At 36.1% G+C, this 19,842-nt stretch overlaps 1 protein-coding gene across 1 annotated transcript; it reads right to left on the bottom strand.

Moving 5' to 3' along the window:
- Positions 1-262: 262 nt before the first annotated feature.
- sytl3 (synaptotagmin-like 3) lies at positions 263-19,312 on the bottom strand. Its single transcript, XM_079830452.1, has 16 exons — positions 19,265-19,312; positions 15,375-15,584; positions 15,015-15,230; positions 12,776-12,843; positions 11,710-11,764; positions 11,524-11,590; positions 11,365-11,437; positions 11,140-11,258; positions 8,096-8,227; positions 7,723-7,889; positions 7,470-7,569; positions 5,517-5,687; positions 4,510-4,609; positions 4,253-4,343; positions 1,938-2,131; positions 263-1,250 (listed from the first exon to the last, which is right to left on the bottom strand). Exons 2-16 carry the CDS (start codon positions 15,521-15,523, stop codon positions 1,156-1,158), a joined length of 1,797 nt encoding a protein of 598 aa, XP_079686578.1. The 5' UTR covers positions 15,524-15,584; positions 19,265-19,312; the 3' UTR covers positions 263-1,155.
- Positions 19,313-19,842: the final 530 nt, after the last annotated feature.

The raw sequence follows: 19,842 nt of genomic DNA, 5'->3' as shown, positions 1-19,842 counted from the left end.
TATTCTGCATTAGATACAAACTGATTTTTGTTATGGTTTTCAATTGAATTAGTTACTGAATGTTTATTGCCATGACAGTGGGATAAAGGAAGATTTGTTTTTTTAGAAACTTTAATAACCTTTTGTAATCTCGGCTTACTGTAAGTAACTGAATGGATTTTGATAAGTGCTGTATTGGTGGTTCTGTGAGCGGAGTGTTTCTCACTGACTTCCTAGCAACTCTGTATATTTTCATTAAAACTTAACTAGCACAAATCAGGTAGTGTTAAGACACCTTTACTCTGCTGGAGGGACCAAATGTAGAATACATTCACACAAGAACAGAGACATTCAGCATTTTGAGTAATATACAAATGGGCAAATATGGCATTTTAGTAAATTGTTTCTATGATGCCTGTAACCATGCAGTGCCACTTTCATAAAAATAGGAAAGTATTTTTGTTGTTGCATCTTTTTTTTTTTTTTCTTGCTATGTGGCAAGTTTGTAGGGCTTAAGTGTATTTGTTTCCTCCAAATGATGCTCATTATTACTGACTTAATCACTGTTAATTCATTTAATTGAGTTTCCATCATCAAAATCAGCTGGTTTAATCACTTGCAGCTTTTTTTTAGCACTTGTTTTAAATATTATTTTGACATCATCCATGCAAATAAGCTTTTCACACTACCAACCAGTGACAGGGCTTCAAAGGACAAGTTACTAACCCATGGTAAGAACTAGTTAACCTCTGGTTAACAATATGAAGTGTGAAAAGCCTATATGTGTATAGTAGAAAAGAGTTTTTGTATAAAGCAGTAGTAATAAAAACTCAAGTATCATTGAGCTTCACAACAACTGGATTTATTTATTTTCCCCCAAAAGGTGTTTATTATATTAGAAATAAAGATTTATGATGAACAGATCTGGGTGTCTTATTTAAGAAGTACAGTATGTAATACGGTACTGCATGCCATTTTTGTGGATATATGCAGTTTAATAATTTAAGTATATATTACATGAAATGATAATAAAAAAAAATAAAAAAAACAAAATGGTTAATGTCTGAAGAAATGAGAACGAGACTGTCAGGATTCTGTGACCTTTAAGCTCTTAGTGAGCTTGTGAGCACAACTGCCAGGATCTGTGGGTTGATGGAAAGGATCCACGTTCTTCAGTTATGACCTCATGTTTGTGCTGACATTTGCTGGAAGGGGAAGAACAAAGTCATGCCACTCTCCTGGCATCTGCTGGAGACGTTGCCATGACGATTCTGCCAAAATAAGCAGACAGTGACCAAAAAGCCCATATTTTTTATGTTTGTGTGCAGACGGATTATTTTTAGAGAAGTCTACTGGTGCTCATTTATAGATGCAAAGAAATTTGCAAAGAAACGCTGACATCAAACATGATATAACTGCAATCTTGATACCAAAAAAAAAGTTTGGGGTCGATACATTTTTTTAATGTTTTTGAAGTCTTTTATATACCAAGGCTGCATTTATTTGATCAAAAATACTGTAAAAACTGAAATATTACAATTTGAAATGGCTGTTTTCTAATAGATTTTTAAATGTTTTTCATTCCAGTATTTAAAGCTGAATTTTCAGCATTATTGCTCCAGTCTTCAGTGTCACATGATCCTTCAGAAATCATTCTAATATGATGACTTGGTGCTCAAGAAACATTTATTATTATCAATATTGAAAACTCATGTACAAGTTTTTTTAGGATTCTTTGAGAACAGCATTTATCTGAAATAGAAATCTTTTGTAACATTACAACTGTCTTTGATGTCAATTTTGATCAATTGAATGCATCCTTGCTAAATAAAGGTTTAAAAAAAATCAGTGACCCCAAACTTTGAACGTAGTGTACATCATTTTAAATTTGTCATGTGTCTTTAGTTGTTAAACTTTAAGTGATAAATGCCTAGCGCGCGTGTGTGTGTGTGACTCACCACCGGCCAGTCGTGCTGATCTTAGTAAACGGTCAGCGAGGCTGAAGGTGCTTTTCTCCCATAGGTTGATCTGCAGCGTGGCCTGCTGGAGCTCCTGACACGTGACTCTGCCAAACTTTATTTGGAGAGAATCAGCAGTCTTCTTCAGTGGAGTTCTCTGCACCAGCTCTGTCTCTCCAGGAAGGCAAAGAATCCTGGGAAGACAACACAAATGAATGCAAATAAAGTAATGTGCCACATATGCCTTCAGTCATAGCAAGTGTTCTTGGCACACACAATCTATATATGTTTGTGGAGAGGAGACAACAGAATCATATCCATTGTTTATACAATACCAATTAAAATTTGTAGTCAGTATTTTTTATATATAAATTAATATGTAATTGTTAGGAGGCATTCAATTAATCAAAAGTGTCACTAAAGAAATTTAAGTAACACTTTATTTTACAGTGTCCATGTTACATGTACTTACCATACTAATAACAGTATATTATGCATAATTACATGCAACTAACCCTCAACCAAACCCTAATCTTATAGTAAGTAAATCTACTTAATAAATATTACTCAGTACTTAAATATATAATTGCACTCTTATAATGATGCCTTAAAATAAAGTTTAACCGTGTATTTCTAATGTTACAACATATTTCTATTTCAAACAAATGCTGTTCTTTTGATCTTTCAATTCCTCAAAGAATCCTGAAAATAATTACGGTTTCCACAAATATATTAAGCAGCACAACTATTTTCAACTGAGATAATAATAATAAATGTTTGTTGAGCATCAAATCAGCATATCAGAATGAGTTCTGAAGGATTATGTGACAATGAAGATGTTGAAAATTCAGCTTTGATTACAGGAATAAATTACATTTTAAAATATATTAAAATTGAAAACAATTATTTTAAACTGTAATAATTTACAATATTCCTACCCTGTTGAGAATAAAAGACTTCTTTCAGAAACATAAAAAAATCTTACCGACCCCAAACTTATGAACGGGAACAGGCTATATACACCGATCAAGCATAACATTATGATCTAATATTGTGTTGGTCCCCCTTTTGCTGCCAAAACAGCCCTGACCGGTTGAGGCATTGACTCCACTAGACCCCTGAAGTTGTGCTGTGGTATCTGGCACCAAGATGTTAGCAGCAGATCCTTTAAGTCCTGTAAGTTGCGAGGTGGGGCCTCCATGAATCAGACTTGTTTGTTCAGCACATCCCACAGATGCTCGATTGGATTGAGATCTGGGGAAGTTGTAGGCCAAGTCAACACCTCAAACTCGTTGTGCTCCTCAAACCATTCCTCAACCATTTTTGATTTGTGGCAGGGCGCATTATCTTACTAAAAGAGGCCACAGACACCAGGGAATACCGTTTCCATGGTCTGTAACAATGCTTAGGTAGGTGGTACATGTCAAAGTAACATCCACATGGATGGCAGGACCCAAGGTTTCCCAGCAGAACATTGCCCAAAGCATCACACTGCCTCCGCCGGCTTGCCTTCTTATAGTGCATCCTGGTGCCATGTGTTCCCCAGGTAAGCGACGCACACACACCCAGCCATCCACATAATGTAAAAGAAAATGTGATTCATCAGACCAGGCCACCTTCTTCCATTGCTCCTTGGTCCAGTTTTGATGCTCACATGCCCACTGTTGGCACTTTCGGCGGTGGACAGGGGTTAGCATGGGCACCCTGACTGGTCTTTTGATAGATAGGCTACTGACCACTGCAGACTAGAGCTGCAGTTCTGGAGATGATTTGACGTCTAGTCGTCTAGCCATCACAATTTGACCCATTTTTCCTGCTTCTCATCAACTTTGAGGACAAAATGACTTGCTGCCTAATATATCCCACCTACTAACAGGTGCCGTGATGAAGAGATAATCAGTGGTATTCACTTCACCTCATAATGGTCATAATGTTATGCGTGATTGGTGTATATTTTATTTTTTAATATATATATTGTGTTTATCAACATTCTGTGTCGAAAAGGACATTTTTGGGGGAATAAAAGACTTTTGTCTGGCTAAGGCTAATTTTATAGCTAGCATTTTGTGCAAGTGTTAACATTTAACATTAAATCCTAGATCTTGAAAATTATGCACAGTAAATAGTATTCTGTTTATATGTACCTTAGCAAAGTTAATGATATAGTTAGCATTCTAATCAACTATGAGGATACTAATTGAATGTCTTTCTAAGGTGGAACTCTTTCATCATTTGTAGTGAAGCCTAATAATTTTTCAATGTCTAGTTGTGCAAACTTTGCAGAACCTTACTATTGTTATATATTGTAGACTCACCCCTCAATGTAAGCTGTTTTCGACACCGAGAGCAGCTTCCACACGTCAGTGATGGCAACTTTGAGCTGTCCTTCAGTTCCAATCAAAACGTCTGTATAAATAGATTAATTGCAAGTGTTTTCATTCGGAAATAGGCCTAATTTATATTTGATAAGAGTGTTTATAATGAGGACTGAAAGAAATATGACATAAAAAGCCCACAAAGGGCAGTATATATTTGCTTTTCTGTGTGCTGGCAGTGTGTAACAGTGTCGTACTGTCTGTATGTGGGGAAGTCCGTGGAAGGAACTGTAGTTGCGCTTTAAGCAGCAGCAGCTCTGAAGTGGACAGCTCCACATCGCCACCCAGTGTCTGCCCCTGTATGACAGAACAAGCTTTAGCATTTGCCTATGGTTTCAGATCAGCAGATAATTTACCTCAGAACACGAGCAGACGTTTGCATGATCATGTTAATTTCTTCCTAACACTTCCTGGCAATCCATTTTACTTCCTGTTACATACTTGTTTCTGATGCCATTAAAATTTGCATTGAGAACCTTACTTTATCATACAAGCACCCATATTTGGTTCAACTGATGTGCTAATTTCCCTTTTGAGGACCATAATTTGCTCCCACGATTACAATTGGGTCAGTTATCCAAGCATTTAAAATATGTACTGCTTCTGATCACCTCTCCTGTTACTTGAATGGTGTAAATAATCATGAAAATATAATTTAATTTGGACACTTGGCACACTTTGTATTACTTTTGTAGTAATGACTGAAATAATATTTTCTTCAATTATTATCAATAACACTTTACTTAGTGTCCTTGGTACACAACATGTAATAGTGCATAATTACATGCAACTATAACTGTATGATATGATCGGTAAGTCATGGCAACATAAGTTTTAACATTACTTTAACTCATTAAGTATAAGTATAAATAACTTGAAAAACCAAGTTGTAAAATTTAAGGCAGCAACTGAACTTTTGAACATGTTCTGGCTATTCTTTTCCTTTTGGCTGTTCCCTTCAGGGGTCACCACAGCGAATCATCTGCCTCCATCTAGCCCTATCCCCTACATCCTCCTCTTTGGTCTTCCTCTCGACCTCCTGCCTGGCAGTGCTGGCTATTGGTTTCCATTATTTAATAGTATGAGTGGCCTAAGTTTAAGATGGTACACTTGCCCAGTAGAATTACAGAAGCAACTGACTTAGCTTAAGAGCAAATAATTTCATAATGCTTTAATGAGATCAGATGAGTTTCATTGATCTTACCTTTGAACCGAGTGTGTTCCAGACAGAGCGCTGAGTGTCTGTACTCTCCAGACTCAAGTCTGCCAGACGGATGAGGGTCTCACCCAGAAAGAGCTTCCGCTTGAGTCCTCTGGAGTGCCACACTGAGGCCTGAACTACACTGCTGACCAGCTGCTCGCGCTCAAGCACACACTGCAAACACAACACCTGCATGATGACCACTGCTCTGAAAATCTCCACTGATAAACCTGCTACAAATAAGTCACAAATAAGTCTGTGACAACTATAGGCACAGGCTACTTAAAATGTATGCACTTTTCAATGTATTTGTATTTAAATATAAAATTATATATATATATAATTGTTTTTTTTTGTTGTTTTTTTTCACTTTTATATTTTAAATTTACCAATGCAACAACCAATGAGAACAATGAACTGAAATACTGTCCACTTGACAAAGCACAACCGTTTGACCGATGGCTGTGCACAAATCATTTAGGGCAAAAGGCATACGTTATTTTTAACTACTTTCATTGGTTGTGAACTGTATCAAAACATTTATTTTAATGTAGCCTACACTCATTGCAGAGATAGCTATAACTAAAAAAAAATTTAATTAAAAAATTTTAAATAAAAATTTTTATACAAGAAATATAATAAACATTAACTTAAACAGAATAAAAATATACAACAACATATAAACTACACTAGGGCTGTCAAAACCATAGGTCAAAACGCATTAACGCATGGGGGGTTTGAGAAATGGCCAATCAAATCAAAGAAGGCGGGTCTTACTGTCATAGGCCTACTGTCACTATCACAACGCAACGAGAGTTTTTGGAACTATCTAAGTAAATGCAAGTATTAGACAATGGTTTTATGATAGAAATGTTCAGCTACCGACAGTAATAGACTTTGTAAGAAATTTTGCCGTTTTGAATTTAAAAAATACGATCATGATTAATGTAATTCATAAACGAATGACGACGATACAAAAAACGTTTGCTTTTTCTACATATTAGACATACAAATAATAGTGAATTTGGGCACATTTAAAAATAAAATATTATTTGCAAATAGTTTCAATTGATTAGCCTAATGTTACTTCATTAAAGGAGAACTCCGGTGAATTTTTAAGTTAATCTTGATCGTTATACCTTTGTGAGTAACGTTACTGTCTATAGAAAAAAAAAAACGATCCGGATTGGTGCTTGCAACACGGAGCTGTTACAGTTAATGCCCAGAGCTCCCACTCTGCTAAAACGGCAGCTATGGGGGCATATACATAAAGAGTGTCTTTGTGCCTCTTAACAGACACAAAATGCAATTAAAATGTCTGTCCAACATGAGCAGGGCCCTTACATGACAACTAGATGCGTTTAGCTACTTAGCCATTGTTTAAACTCACCTAAATAGTGTTTTAGACGGCTAGCAGTAGTCTCGCGCTGAAGTCCCGTGGGGGACCCGTGATATATTAAAGGGCAGGTAAATGTGACATTTATTACAAATTGTTTTAAAGTTAACTTAAATTAAAAGTTGTTATATATTTTTTAAAGCCTTGTCAATGTTAAAACTGAGAGCTTTCAATTATACTGTAATGCTGGATTCTTATAATTAATAGCTAAAATTGAGAAGAAGAAAAAAATGGAGATTTAATTTGAAATGATTACAATATAAAATATATATCAAAAACTTTAATGTCAGGTGTGAATAGTTGCGACAAATTGCAGAAAAATGTGTGATTAATTAGATACTTTTTTTACTTTTTTGTACTTTTTTTAGAACACTAATATAAAACTAGTTGGCAACATTTGATGTACTAACTGATGTACTAAACAACTCAACTCAAACTAAAACTGACATACAAAATTATAAAAACTATACAGGTATACATATTTAAAAACTATAAAAAAAGGACAAAAATACACAGCAAAATGACTAAATCTTTAACTAAAACTGCTTGTAAATACTCACTGTAAACGTTTCATTGTAAACCGGGTTATTTCCCCTCTTGACTGTTGTTTTCATCTTATTACTGTGATATTTCTTTGGAAGCAAACGGACCTTTACATACCTGTGTGTTCAGAAAGAAACAACATTTCTTATCAGGCCAACTGTGTATGAGCAAAATATGTTATAGCAACATTCTCCGTTTTTCAACGTTTTTCAAACATTTATACTAAGTCTGTAATACACAGCTAACCTGCACTCCACAAAAACAACTTACGGATGACATTTCTTCTTCATATCTCCAAGCATCAGATTTTTGCAGGCTTTGATTGTTATCTCCAAACAGGACATCCTGTTGTTGTACCCAAAGGCAACCTCTATTTCTCCAGTTATACTAGTGTTTTCAAAGAACCCACAATCCATGCCTGTGCTGCTGTTGCTGTCCTGTACAAAACATGTTTTGGAATGATTTCATATTTATTTATTTTTTCTTATGTTGATAAATAAAGTTGTGAGATATAATTAATGTGGCACATGTGAGCCTGTAATCTGTTAAACATTGATGCCTTAAAAGGCTATCTTGCAGAGTTTTGCACATAGCAGTTATCTGATTAAACAGAAAACTGATAAAATATTGCACGAATACGCACCCTCTGCTCATCGCTGTATGCTGATGTATATGAAACGTCGTCATCTGTTAGGTAAACTGTACTTGATGAAGCATACTGCTCTGCGGCTTTGGTGTCCTGGGAAAGATTGGGAAGACTTGGAGCTTTGCACAGCTGTAAAGGAACAAAATCAATTAGGACGTCACACTAATGTCAAACTCAAGCAGTGTCATTAGTTGTGTCTTGGAGGGCCACTGCTCTGCAGAGTTTCCAAACCGAATCAAACACACCTGAACAAGCTAGTCAAGGTTTAAACTAAACTCTACAGGACAGTCAGTGGGTGGATTTGAAGAACCCTGGTGTAGAGTTTAGAACGGACACTATATATAGGGACACATTTCTACAAATATTCAGTGAATATTCAGTGACTACTATAGTCATGTTGGAACAGCCATCCCCAAACAGTTCCCACAAAGTTGGGAGCATGAAATTGTCCAAAATATCTTGGTATGCTGAAGCATTAAGAGTTCCTTTCACTGGAACTAAGGGGCCAAGCCCAACCCCTGAAAAACCACACCATAATCCCCCCACCAACAAACTTTACACTTGGCACAATGCAGGACAGGCAAGTACCGTTCTCCTGGCACCCACCAAACCCAGACGTGCTTTACATCACTGCATCCGATACTTTCCATGAAGCTCTCTAAGCACTGTTCTTGAGCTAATCTGAAGGCCACATGAAGTTTGGAGGTCTGTAGCTCTAGACTCTGAAGTTGGAGACTTCTCCGTGCCGTGCGCCTCAGCCTGCACTGACCCTGCTCTGTGATTTTACATGGTCTACCACTTCGTGGCTGAGTTGCTGTTGTTCCCAGTTGCTTCCACTTTGTTATAATACCACTAACAGTTGACCATAGAATATTTAGTAGTGAGGAAATTTCATTAATGGACTTATTGCACAGGTGGCAATCTATCACGGTACCATGCTTGAATTCACTGAGCTCCTGAGAGCAACCCATTCTTTCACAAATGTTTGTAGAAGCGTCTGCATGCCTAGGTGCTCGATTATATACACATGTGGCCATGGAAGTGATTGGAACACCGGAATTCAATGATTTGGAGGGGTGTCCCAATACTTTTGGCAGTATATTAGTTTTTTTTAGTTTAGGTGATATGTAACCACTGTTGTTGTAATTCTGGATACGTAAGCAAATACGTAAGAAAACGGCGGCCTTACAAGGATGTGTATTTAGTGCATGGACAGAATAAAGTAAGTGTTTGAATCACAGAAGTGATGAACTGATCTTCTCTTCCGCCTTAATACCAGCGCGAAATAAACATGAATGAACATCTGAAAATGGGTTAAAAGAGAGAGTACAACTTATTGAAATCTGTATCATATCACGTGGAATCGCTCAATCAGCGTTTCAATCGTGGATAGACGTCAGTAAAACATATTATTATAAACAATGTCATGTAACGTAACATTTACCTCAGAAAACCCATATCCAGTGTCCATAAACTCGTTAGCTAGAAAAAGTAACTCTAGAAAGGAACATTTTGCTAAATATATGCACCATATTACATATTTATTATAATTAGGGCCCGAGCACCGATGGTGTGAGAATTTACGTCTGAAATGGCTTTCAGAATTAGGCGTGGCAAAATGGCTCGATAGTGCCACCTACAAAATTTGTACAAGTAGGATATTCGGTAGACACATGTAAAAGCCCAATATCTACAAAAAAGACCCGGGTGCAAAATCTAAAAACCCAACAGGAAGTGAGATTATATTGAATATATTGAATTTTCCCTGCAAAATTTTTGCAGTTTTTGCCATTTCCAGATGTTGTACTTTAACAAACTCCTCCTAGAGATTTAATCAGATCAACATCATATTTGCACAGTCTAATCTAAAGGCCTTAGAGATGTTAAATTGCGAAGATCTTGAGTTTTCCCTGGAGGGCGTGTCCGTGGCGGCCTCACAAAGTTTGATGTTTTGCCATGACACAGGAAGTTGTTGTAAGTCAGGCATACAATGTCCGATCTGCCCCAAACTTCACATATTTGATAAGAGTCCTGACCTGAAGACATCTACTTGGATATATTCAATTATAGTCAAAGCACCACCTGCTGGCAGAAGGAAGTGTGGCACATCAAAATGACGTTGCTGTATTTCTCCTATATTTACCCACTTGGCAAGTTTTTATGACAGCCACCATTTAAATGTTTATAATTCATATAACTTTATTATTATAAAAAAAACATCATTGAGTGCAATTTAAGTATTTGTGTACAAATCAGTTAATTTTTACCTTCAATATTATAGTAGGCTAATGTAGTACTCCCATAGTTTACAGCATTAGTTAAGAGATTTGTTTTCCATATATTGTACCTGATATATATCCAAAATATCAAAATAGAATCGAATTGCAAGCTTGTGAATCGGAAAAGAATCAAATTGTGAAATTTGTGTCAATCAATACCCAGCCCTAATTTTTATCTCACGTTTGCTTTTTAACACTATTAGTTAAGTTTATGGTTTAGTGATAGCCTGACAAGCCAGACCCACATCAAGATGTTGGGTCTGGAAACTCACCATTGACAGGGCTCAATCCGAGGGGCGGGATAAACGGTTGTTTTTCAAATTCCCTCTGCATGCAATTGGATAGCGCTTTGGATGGCCATTGGTCTGTTAAAAGCGCTATATCAATGCAGTCCATTTACCATTTACCATTTGAAATGCAGAGCACAAATTCCAAATATGGGACACCGTACTTGGCTACACATCACTTCACTTTCACTTTACTATTGTATTAGAACTGTTTGCAACATTGAATCATAATTTTCCTGTTTATCACTGTAAAGCTTGACTTGACATTAACAGCAGTGAAGGACGACACCCTTCCCTCTTCATCACATTCATCCATTACCACAGCTGATCATCAGACCACTTTTAAATAATGAGTGTAATTTGAAGTGAATTGGCCACAACCCACATGACATTGTGTACAGATCATTCTTTTTTTTCGTAATTCAATTCAACATAAAAATAAAAATAAAAGTTAATGAACGAGGCCAGCTCTTACGTTGCAGGCTTTATCGAGGGCACCCTCTGATAGGCTCTTGCATCTCTCGTTCATGCGTCCGTAATCCACAGTCAGATGACCTGCTTCAACGCTCAAATCATTCTGAGACTTGGAGAGCTCTAGCAACATACAATAATCTGGATCAGACTGTTGTAGACACTCTTGGAGATGTCTGGGTTATTACAATGTTATTACAATTGGAAAGTTCTAGTTTTGTTCTCTTACTTTTAATGTGAGCACTGACAGACATCATAAGGTTCTCCATAGATTTAGTAAATGGCTTTGATGTTTTGAGATCCTATATGCAAAGACACACACAAACAAATTATAAGGTGATGAAAAAACTAAGGAAAACAGATATTAAATGCATATTATTCTTTTCACCTCCGATCTGTTAAATGATGGGACTTCTTTAAAGGGAGGAGGAGTTGGGGGCACGACTGCAATGAAGCTAAAACAAAATAACAACACACTTTAAAATGATTGATTAAAACGGATTAAAGAATTGTCATAAGGTAAAGGTGGTTAATATAATGTTCTCTGAAAGGTTTTTAGTTAGGAGTCTCCAACCTGAGCTGTTGATAAGACTGTAATAGTTTGTCTCCGGTGGTCACATGATTGTTTTCTAAAAACACAAAAAGACATTCATGTTTTAATATTTACATTGATATAGTACCAAGTTTATTTCAACACACAAACCATCATGCACAAAAGTAGTGTTGTGAACGTAGATTATGTATATTTATAGTACATAAGGAATTCCCAAACCTTCTTGTTTATCTGATATACCTGAATATGTCCTGAAATATTAAGTTTACATTTCTTTACTATATGGCTCTATGTGGTTTTTCAGAGGTTATTCACCGGTTCTTTGACTGTGCTATATAGCACCTCTGAAGAACCGCTGAAGCACCAAAATTGGTGCTATATAGCACTAAAAAAGGTTCCCCTATGATTACAAGCCAAGAACCATTTTTGGTGCCATATAGAACCTTTTTTTTTAGTGAATCTCCTTCCAAAAAAAAGTCATTGAGATTAATCTGTTCAAACTACCTAATAACTCCTACTCATCTGCATTGATTTTCCATAGTCGCTGGGAAATCGAAAAGAAGGCTCCGCATCCTCAACTTTGTAAATGGAGATCTCAGGCTCTGATTGGTCAAGAAGCATGATCGACTTGTCTATTAAGAGCTGAGATACTCAGCTTTTGTCAATACGTGATGACGTGCATCACATGTTTTGATCTGGACATCCGTGACATATTACAGTTGGATCAGTGAAATAAACTGCACAGTGATATTCTTGAGGGTGAGAGCTTTCATTTGATATATGACTTGTCTATTTGCAGAGCTGAAGTGGTTAAGTTAAATGTCCTAATTAAACTAAGGCCTAATTCTGGCTTAATCTAAGCCCTGTCTGTGAAACCAGGCCATATGGATGGAATCTGTTGCCAGTTTAGCATCATTATTCAAAAATTTTTGGCTGAAGAATGCAGTGGACGACCAATCAAAATTCAGTATTCCAGTGAGCTGAGTAAAAAATGATCAGTGTTTATATATAAGTGTCAATTCAGTTTGTTCAACACAATTATCCTCAGTTATTGTTCCTAACCATTAGCTAATGGAAGCAGACAAACCTTTAACATCCGGAAATTTCTTTGCTTGCTGCTCTAGAAACCATTCGCCAGATTTGATCTTAAATTCCCTGGAAAACACAAACAAATATGAATTATTTAAAACCACTTATAATTACTAATTTATCTAATGTATCCTTATGTCATCAAAGCTTTGGTAACACTTTACAATAAGATTTCATTTGTTAATATTAGTTAACTATATTAGTTAATGTGAACAAACAATGAACAATACATCTACAGCTTTTATTAATCTTAGGCCCCGTCCACACGAAGCCAGAGCTTTCCCTATCCGATTTTCCCCTCGTTTCAAGAAATATCTGCGTACACACAAGATCAATGAAAACGACTCAAAACGATGTAGTATACATGCCAGGCCAGTATGTGGCGCTGTAATTCTGCCACAGAAATACACTAAAAACGGAGAAGAAGAGTTGTGGCTAATCATTCATTTATGATGTTGATGTGCGCATGCCCAGTGCCCGTAGTTGTATTCCTTTCTAGTCTTTTTTTATTTATTTATTTTTTATTTAATTTTTATTGCAAATGTAAACAACATCACAAGCTGAATGGATGACAGTATAAAGTTATAAGAACAGTGGGAAGGAAAGTAAATAAAAAAAATAAAAATAAAAAGAGGCAAGGAGTCAAATTACACATTTTCTAACAAATCGTTGTATAATTCCACAAGTTTGACACTTTTTTTGTTGTTAACTTTTTTTAGTGTCCTGATTAAGTAGTTCAAGTCACAAAGGAAATTATTAAATGTAGGTGTTGATGATGAAAACTTACATTTATGAATATATTTTGCCAGTAAGATGCATACATTTCCTATGTAATCTATGTTATGATTACAATGAGAAAAATAACAAATTATATCACACATGGTTAAATCAATAACAAAACTGGACTTTGAAGCAATGAATTTTGACAAATCAGACCAGAATTCTTCGATAAGGGGGCACATAGAAAAGATGATCAATTGGCTCAATATTGGATTTACAAAAATTACAATTCAAATTAACATTACCAAATTTAGATGTATTCCTTTCTAGTCTTTCCCGTGCTGGACGTGGTGTGATGACTTCACCGTTTCACAAAATATACGGATTGGCTGTACACACGAATGTGCAAGGGTGTCGTTTTCAGATTTATCCACTCTGGGTCCCGGTTTAAAAAAAATACCGGATTCATGCTCCCAAAACGCCGGATCCGTGTGGACGGGGCCTTAGTTAATATTAATGTCAGAATTGACCCAATACATAAAAGGTTAACGTTAGTTAATGCACTGTGAACTAACATGAACACAAACATTTTATTAACTAACATTAACAAAGGTTTATGAATGCTTAAAAAGTAACTTAAAAAGTTTGGGTTAGTTAATGCATTAACTAATGTTAACAAATGACCTTATTGTAAAGTGTTACCAAAGCCAGTGTCAGAAGTATAGTAAGTTAGAACTGCCTAAACTGAAACCAGTGACAAACAGTAATAACTCAGTGAATCAGTAATCAACAAGGCTACCTATGACCAATTATCTAGCCCTCTAAACGTGAATATAGCTGCATTCTTTGTGCTGCAGGAAGTTCGTAGTTAATGTGTCAAATGTGCCAAATGTGACTGCAAAACAGACTGTGACTAAAACGTTGCTATAGTAGCCTAATAATAATGCTAGAAAGCCTACACTGCAAACAAGGGGTGTTTAAAAACAAGATAAAAACACTAAATCTTAGGGAAAAGATACTCAAAAGAAGTGAAATTATCTGTCCATGCAGCAAGATAATTTCACTTGACAAGATTTCTTGAATTAAGATTATAGTGTACATTTAAACACTTAAAATAAGAAAGAAATTCACTAAAATAAGAAAGAAATTCACTCTTAAAACAAGATCAATTAACACTTCTAAATCTAAGTTTTTTTTTTCTTGTCTAGGTAATAACCAAATAATCTGTGGTGTATACACTTGGCAATTGTGATTTTAAAAAAAAAAATAGTTCATCATTAAAATCCATTTTCACATTCATCTCGACTGAGAGTGGCAGGATAGTCCGGGTGAGGGGGCAACATCCCCACCCCCCATGTCCTCTCTTGGCACCTGTGATGTGCCAAATTCTGGGAATGAGGTAGCGGCTTCAACGACGGGGGTAATAATTTGGCAAGGAGTCCAAATTAGGCACATCTTAGATTCAAATTAGATTGAAATGTTTTAGTATAAACCCATGAGCGATGTATTGTTTTTACCTGAACGCATGACACATTGTGCACTTCCACTCTCTTGCTGACCGGACAACCCGACAGCGGTTACAGATGCGGTGGCTGCATCCACAGCACACCGAACCACAGTCCCAGAACTTTCCTAGAAGTCGCTGACATCGTGCACATGATCTCTGACCATATGGACGCACAATGGTCTTGGCACCTTGTCGATAGATACCTTGAAGATCTACCTTTAGCCTCCTAAAACAAATTAGATTTCATATTACAAATTAAATTTTTCATAGTACAATGCATTTTTTTTTCTGCACACCAACAAACAAGAACATTCTTAGGAACGTAGGCAAGAATAAGGACGTTCAAACTGTTCAACAGAAGTTTTCGGACCTGATTCTGTCTGCTTCAATGGTTCGAAGTGCTTTGTCTCTTTGAAGAACCTCCAGGACTCGTTCTCTCTCCAGAGCCTGGAACAACCCGAGATCCATGGGGCAGAGGTTGTTGTGTCGGTTATCCCAGTTTTTCTCTTCAAGCTTCATTTCCTCCACAGTTCAGTTCAGTTCAGTTCAGAAGATGCCACTCTGCTCATATTCTGAAAAACTGTTCAATGACCAACATGTTATGGTTTTTTTTTTTATTTGGCTTTTCATTAATTAAACTTTCCCCTTACCTGTCACCAACCCACCGGCGGGACGCTTGGCGCTATTTTTTGATCGCCTTTTTTCGTATTATATATTTTAGTAATTATTAGGTATCATTCAAAAGCTTACAAGCTCAAAATTCATCATGTGAAAACCGTTTTGAAATTGGACGTTGCTTTACCATGGAAACGGTACTCTAAATTCTTCTAGCGGGCTCCTCCCCTAGTGGGCAGTGTCAGGTTTCATATTACAAAATGTATTTTAACTACTTTGTAATCAAAACATTTTCTAATCTTGACAAAACACATATCATGGGAAAGGTCTGAGTCTCAAGGTTTCATATTTGGTGACAGTTTTTTTGATGGAAGTGATATTTGGACAGAAATTTAGTAATTTGTCACAGGAGAATGCATTTTTTTAAAAATCAATGGAATGTTAATGACACCCGGTGGCTGTTTTTGGTACAGCGCCTCAACAATATCTCATGGGAACTTGAATTTTTGTGATATGGGAACTTGAATTTTTGTGATATCAACATAATCAACACATGGCTTTGATCTTATAATAATTTTAGAGTAAATTGTTTTTTTAAAATATATATTTTATATAAAAAAAAAATATTTAGTAAAGTACGTTTAATTTACAGTAAATTTTAACTTTCATAACTTTTTCATACTTTCATTTTTTGAAGAGCTTTTACTTCAGTAATCTGCCGAGTGTCGTCTTTAAAACGAGTCCAACCTTAGGTCTAAATTCCAAAGAATTCTTGAATTACAGCCATTTAAGCTTGCCTTTTCGTGTCTATTCTCAAAAAGGGGGGTGACAGGTAAGGGATTACAAACCATCTTAAAGACCATCTTAAAGACATACTCTATATGGTTCAAGACACTGAAAAAAAAAAAACAGCGAGAGGCGACAGGCAAAATTGTCTGTTTAATCACAACTGTGTGATTGTCTGGATGCACAAACTGATACTCTACTGCTATCCACTCTATTTTTACGTAAAAGCAGCTGTGTGGCCATATCTATCTTGAATGTGCAAGGCTTCTGGTGTCACCTGCTTCTGGTCATTTTAGCAGTAAAAAACAGTGCCTGATATTGCAAAGTGGTATTTGTTATCCTATAATTTTAATTTATTATTGTAGTCATAAATGCTCTGGTTTGTAGCGCAAATAATTGGATTGTATAGTGTACTGTTATTCTTCTTGATAATCCCTAGAGAGGCTAATGAATCAGAAATCTTGCTAATAGCTTAGTTCCACATTGCAAAATAAGTTGAATAGGCAAGAGATGTTCAATGATATTAGTTAGTTTCAACAAACATCAGGGTTATATTGACTAAACCCAGAGTTTATAATATGTATTCAAGGTAACACTTTATTTTGATGGTCCTCTTTTAGACATTCTACTAGCTATAAGTAACTTTGCAACTACATATCAACTAACTCATTAGAGTAGTAGAGTATTAGTCTGCTTAATAAACGCAGTCTACTGACTGTAAATAACTTTGTGTTAACGAATAAAGTGTATATAAAGAAACATAAAGTGTTACAGAATGTTTTGCTAACATTCCCTCTAGATTATAAAAGCGTTATTTCTGAATGTTTTGTAAAAGTTTTTCTTTGTAAGCCTATCCGAATATTACGGAAACATTACATTTCATAATTTTACCAACATAATGGGATACTTTTGAATGTTCTTTGAACATTCAGAAACAAGTAGTGATATTTATAAAATGTTAGATGAACATCCAACTACAACTTTTCCGAAAAAAGCCTTCCGTGAATGATGTATAAACAAGGGTGCAGATAACTTTTTTGGTCTGGTTCTCAAGGGAGCACCTGGAGACGTTGCTTTGTACTCACACTTTACGCAGCACATTTATCCTACAAGCTGTCGTCATCACTAACCTTCTGACTGCTCTCCTCACTATAACACTATTTGCTCACTGAAGAAAATGAATATAATCTTTGTTAAAGCTTTTTGTTTAATTTTATTAACATTAATGACACAGAAAACAGCATGAATATTAGGCTACTGTCTCTTTAAGACCGAATGCACAGACCAAATATTCTGACTTGCCAGCTGCCGTAAAAAACCCAGAAGAAGAATATTGACACATCCGGTTTCTTTCTCAACTGTTCACTTATGACATAACCGAGAGAATACTTGCCGAGACGGGTATTTTGACATCATTTTGTGTGTATGTGTCCGTTCGAAGGCAAGTTAACGCGAAAGAAGAATCAATTCGGAGTGCAGTCTGAAACGAACCTTTCTCTCTCGTGTGTGTGTGTGGCTGTGCGCACAGATAACAGCATGCAAGTCCCGATTTTTGCCTTTTCTTTCGAGTTTAAAATCATTTGAATGTGTAAATTGGCTAGACAAATACACGTCCAAATGATAAACTTTCACTCTATGATGGTTAAACTTGGCAGTTAACCACCGCAAACCACCGGGCCTGGTCCGTATGGATCACAAATCAACTGCGATCTATTGCACCCCTATTAACAACTAATAATTAATGAACACACTTGCTATCTTACCAGAGATGGAGAAAAATCCTACTCCAGTAAGCAGATGTGTCCCTGTCCTCAAAAATGGTAAAAATCTTGGAACGCTCCCTGTCAGCTGGATTGATTAAAAAATATTTGTACTAATTAATCATTATATAAAATGATGTAATTGCAATAAAATGTTAATAGATTAACAGCCCTAGTTAAAAACACACCAGAACCACATCAAAAAGCAGTCATTCTGACAGAGACGATGGTGAAACTGAGTCAATAGACCTACAAGTGTGGGAAGAGTCTGCTGTCATTTCCCACGTTCTTCCTGAGCTCATTTACTTGAAGTCACTTCATTGTACTCATATCTGGCGAACTACGCCTGTCATGCAATGATGGGGTTATGCGGGAACCCACAGTGTCTGGTCTCGACAGCTCAACGTGAAGGGCTTTTGCTGCAAGAGTCGTTTCCAGGAAAGGTTTATCTAACAAATGCCACACGTATCTATTGTATACGTAGTTGTGAGAAGATTTGACAACCTGGTTCACACAGATTAAATGTCCTAGTCAGAGGGCCTGTTTGACATCCCTTTATTGGAATTACCAAACACTAGACAAACTAAACTAAACTAAACATATCCACAATGACTGGTCCAGATCTTTCAACTAAGCTACATGCATCACTTCAAATCTCTAAAGTTTTCAGTTTTTGCTGCCAAGGATCCCTTAAAATGATGACTGATTACTGTAATTATAGTATTTGTATCAGTTAACCTCATGCTTTTTAAAATAATCTTTAAGCAGAATGAAACATTTAATGTTTTCAAATTTGGTAAAACCATTGTTCTGAACATATTCCATATTGAATCAATGTCTTTTGCACACATTAACATTTACAGCCCTAAAAATACATTGTCTTCATGTCATGGCAAGCTCAACATACTAAGACAGCAATAATATTTAGATCTTACAAAATTAAAATGTTTACTGACATCCATGTACTTCTGTAAAACACTTCATACCCTGTTCCTAGTATACGTTATAAACTTTACTCAACCGAAATTTTGCAGCTTTGTTAAAACTGCTTGTAATAATAATCGCCACATTGATGTGTTGTGATTGCATTCAAGCTTACCTTCCAGCTGGTGTGATGTGACAGCTCAAAGATCTTCAATCTCAACTCTATATAAAGACACAACGCTGGTTGTCATTTTCCACTTCCTTCCTGTTCACACGATGATGACACATGTCTAAAAACCTGAAACCGAAATAAGCAAGCACAATAATCTTCATTTCAAGAGTGCTGTGCAAGGCCACAATTTGATTTTCATCTTTAGAGTGAAAATTTGAGGCTGCACAATTCATTCAATAATAAAACAGATTATGATTACAGGAGATTATAGCATTCCATTTAGATTTTTTCTAACATGATCTTAATCAGTTCCATTTTTTTAATCATGAAGAGTTAAAAGGATTTTTACCAACCGAATTTCTACCCCCTGCTATTATCCCCCTCATTGAAGTCACTACCTGATTGCCTAATCTTAACCCCACCCCTAATCCTAACCCCTCCTCCACAACAGGGGTCAGAACAACAGACATTACGAGTTACGTAATCAGATTACTTTTTTCAAGTAACTAGTAAAATAACGCATTACAGTTACCAAAAAAAAAGTTATATTTTAAATAAGTAACGTTACTTTATCTAATTTA

This window comes from Gobio gobio, assembly GCF_949357685.1.
Source record: "Gobio gobio genome assembly, chromosome: 12".
NCBI classification, from domain to species: domain Eukaryota; kingdom Metazoa; phylum Chordata; class Actinopteri; order Cypriniformes; family Gobionidae; genus Gobio; species Gobio gobio.
Note: the sequence above shows the minus strand (reverse complement) of the source record. Positions and strands in the feature narration are given on the sequence as shown.

Coding starts and splice junctions, on each gene's coding strand:
- sytl3 (XM_079830452.1), bottom strand. CDS start 15,523: ATGAAGCTTGAAGAGAAAAACTGGGATAACCGACACAACAACCTCTGC. Junction 7,890..8,095: donor CATACAGCGATGAGCAGAGG/GTGCGTATTCGT, acceptor TGTTTTGTACAG/GACAGCAACAGCAGCACAGG. Junction 4,610..5,516: donor GGAACACACTCGGTTCAAAG/GTAAGATCAATG, acceptor TCTGTCATACAG/GGGCAGACACTGGGTGGCGA.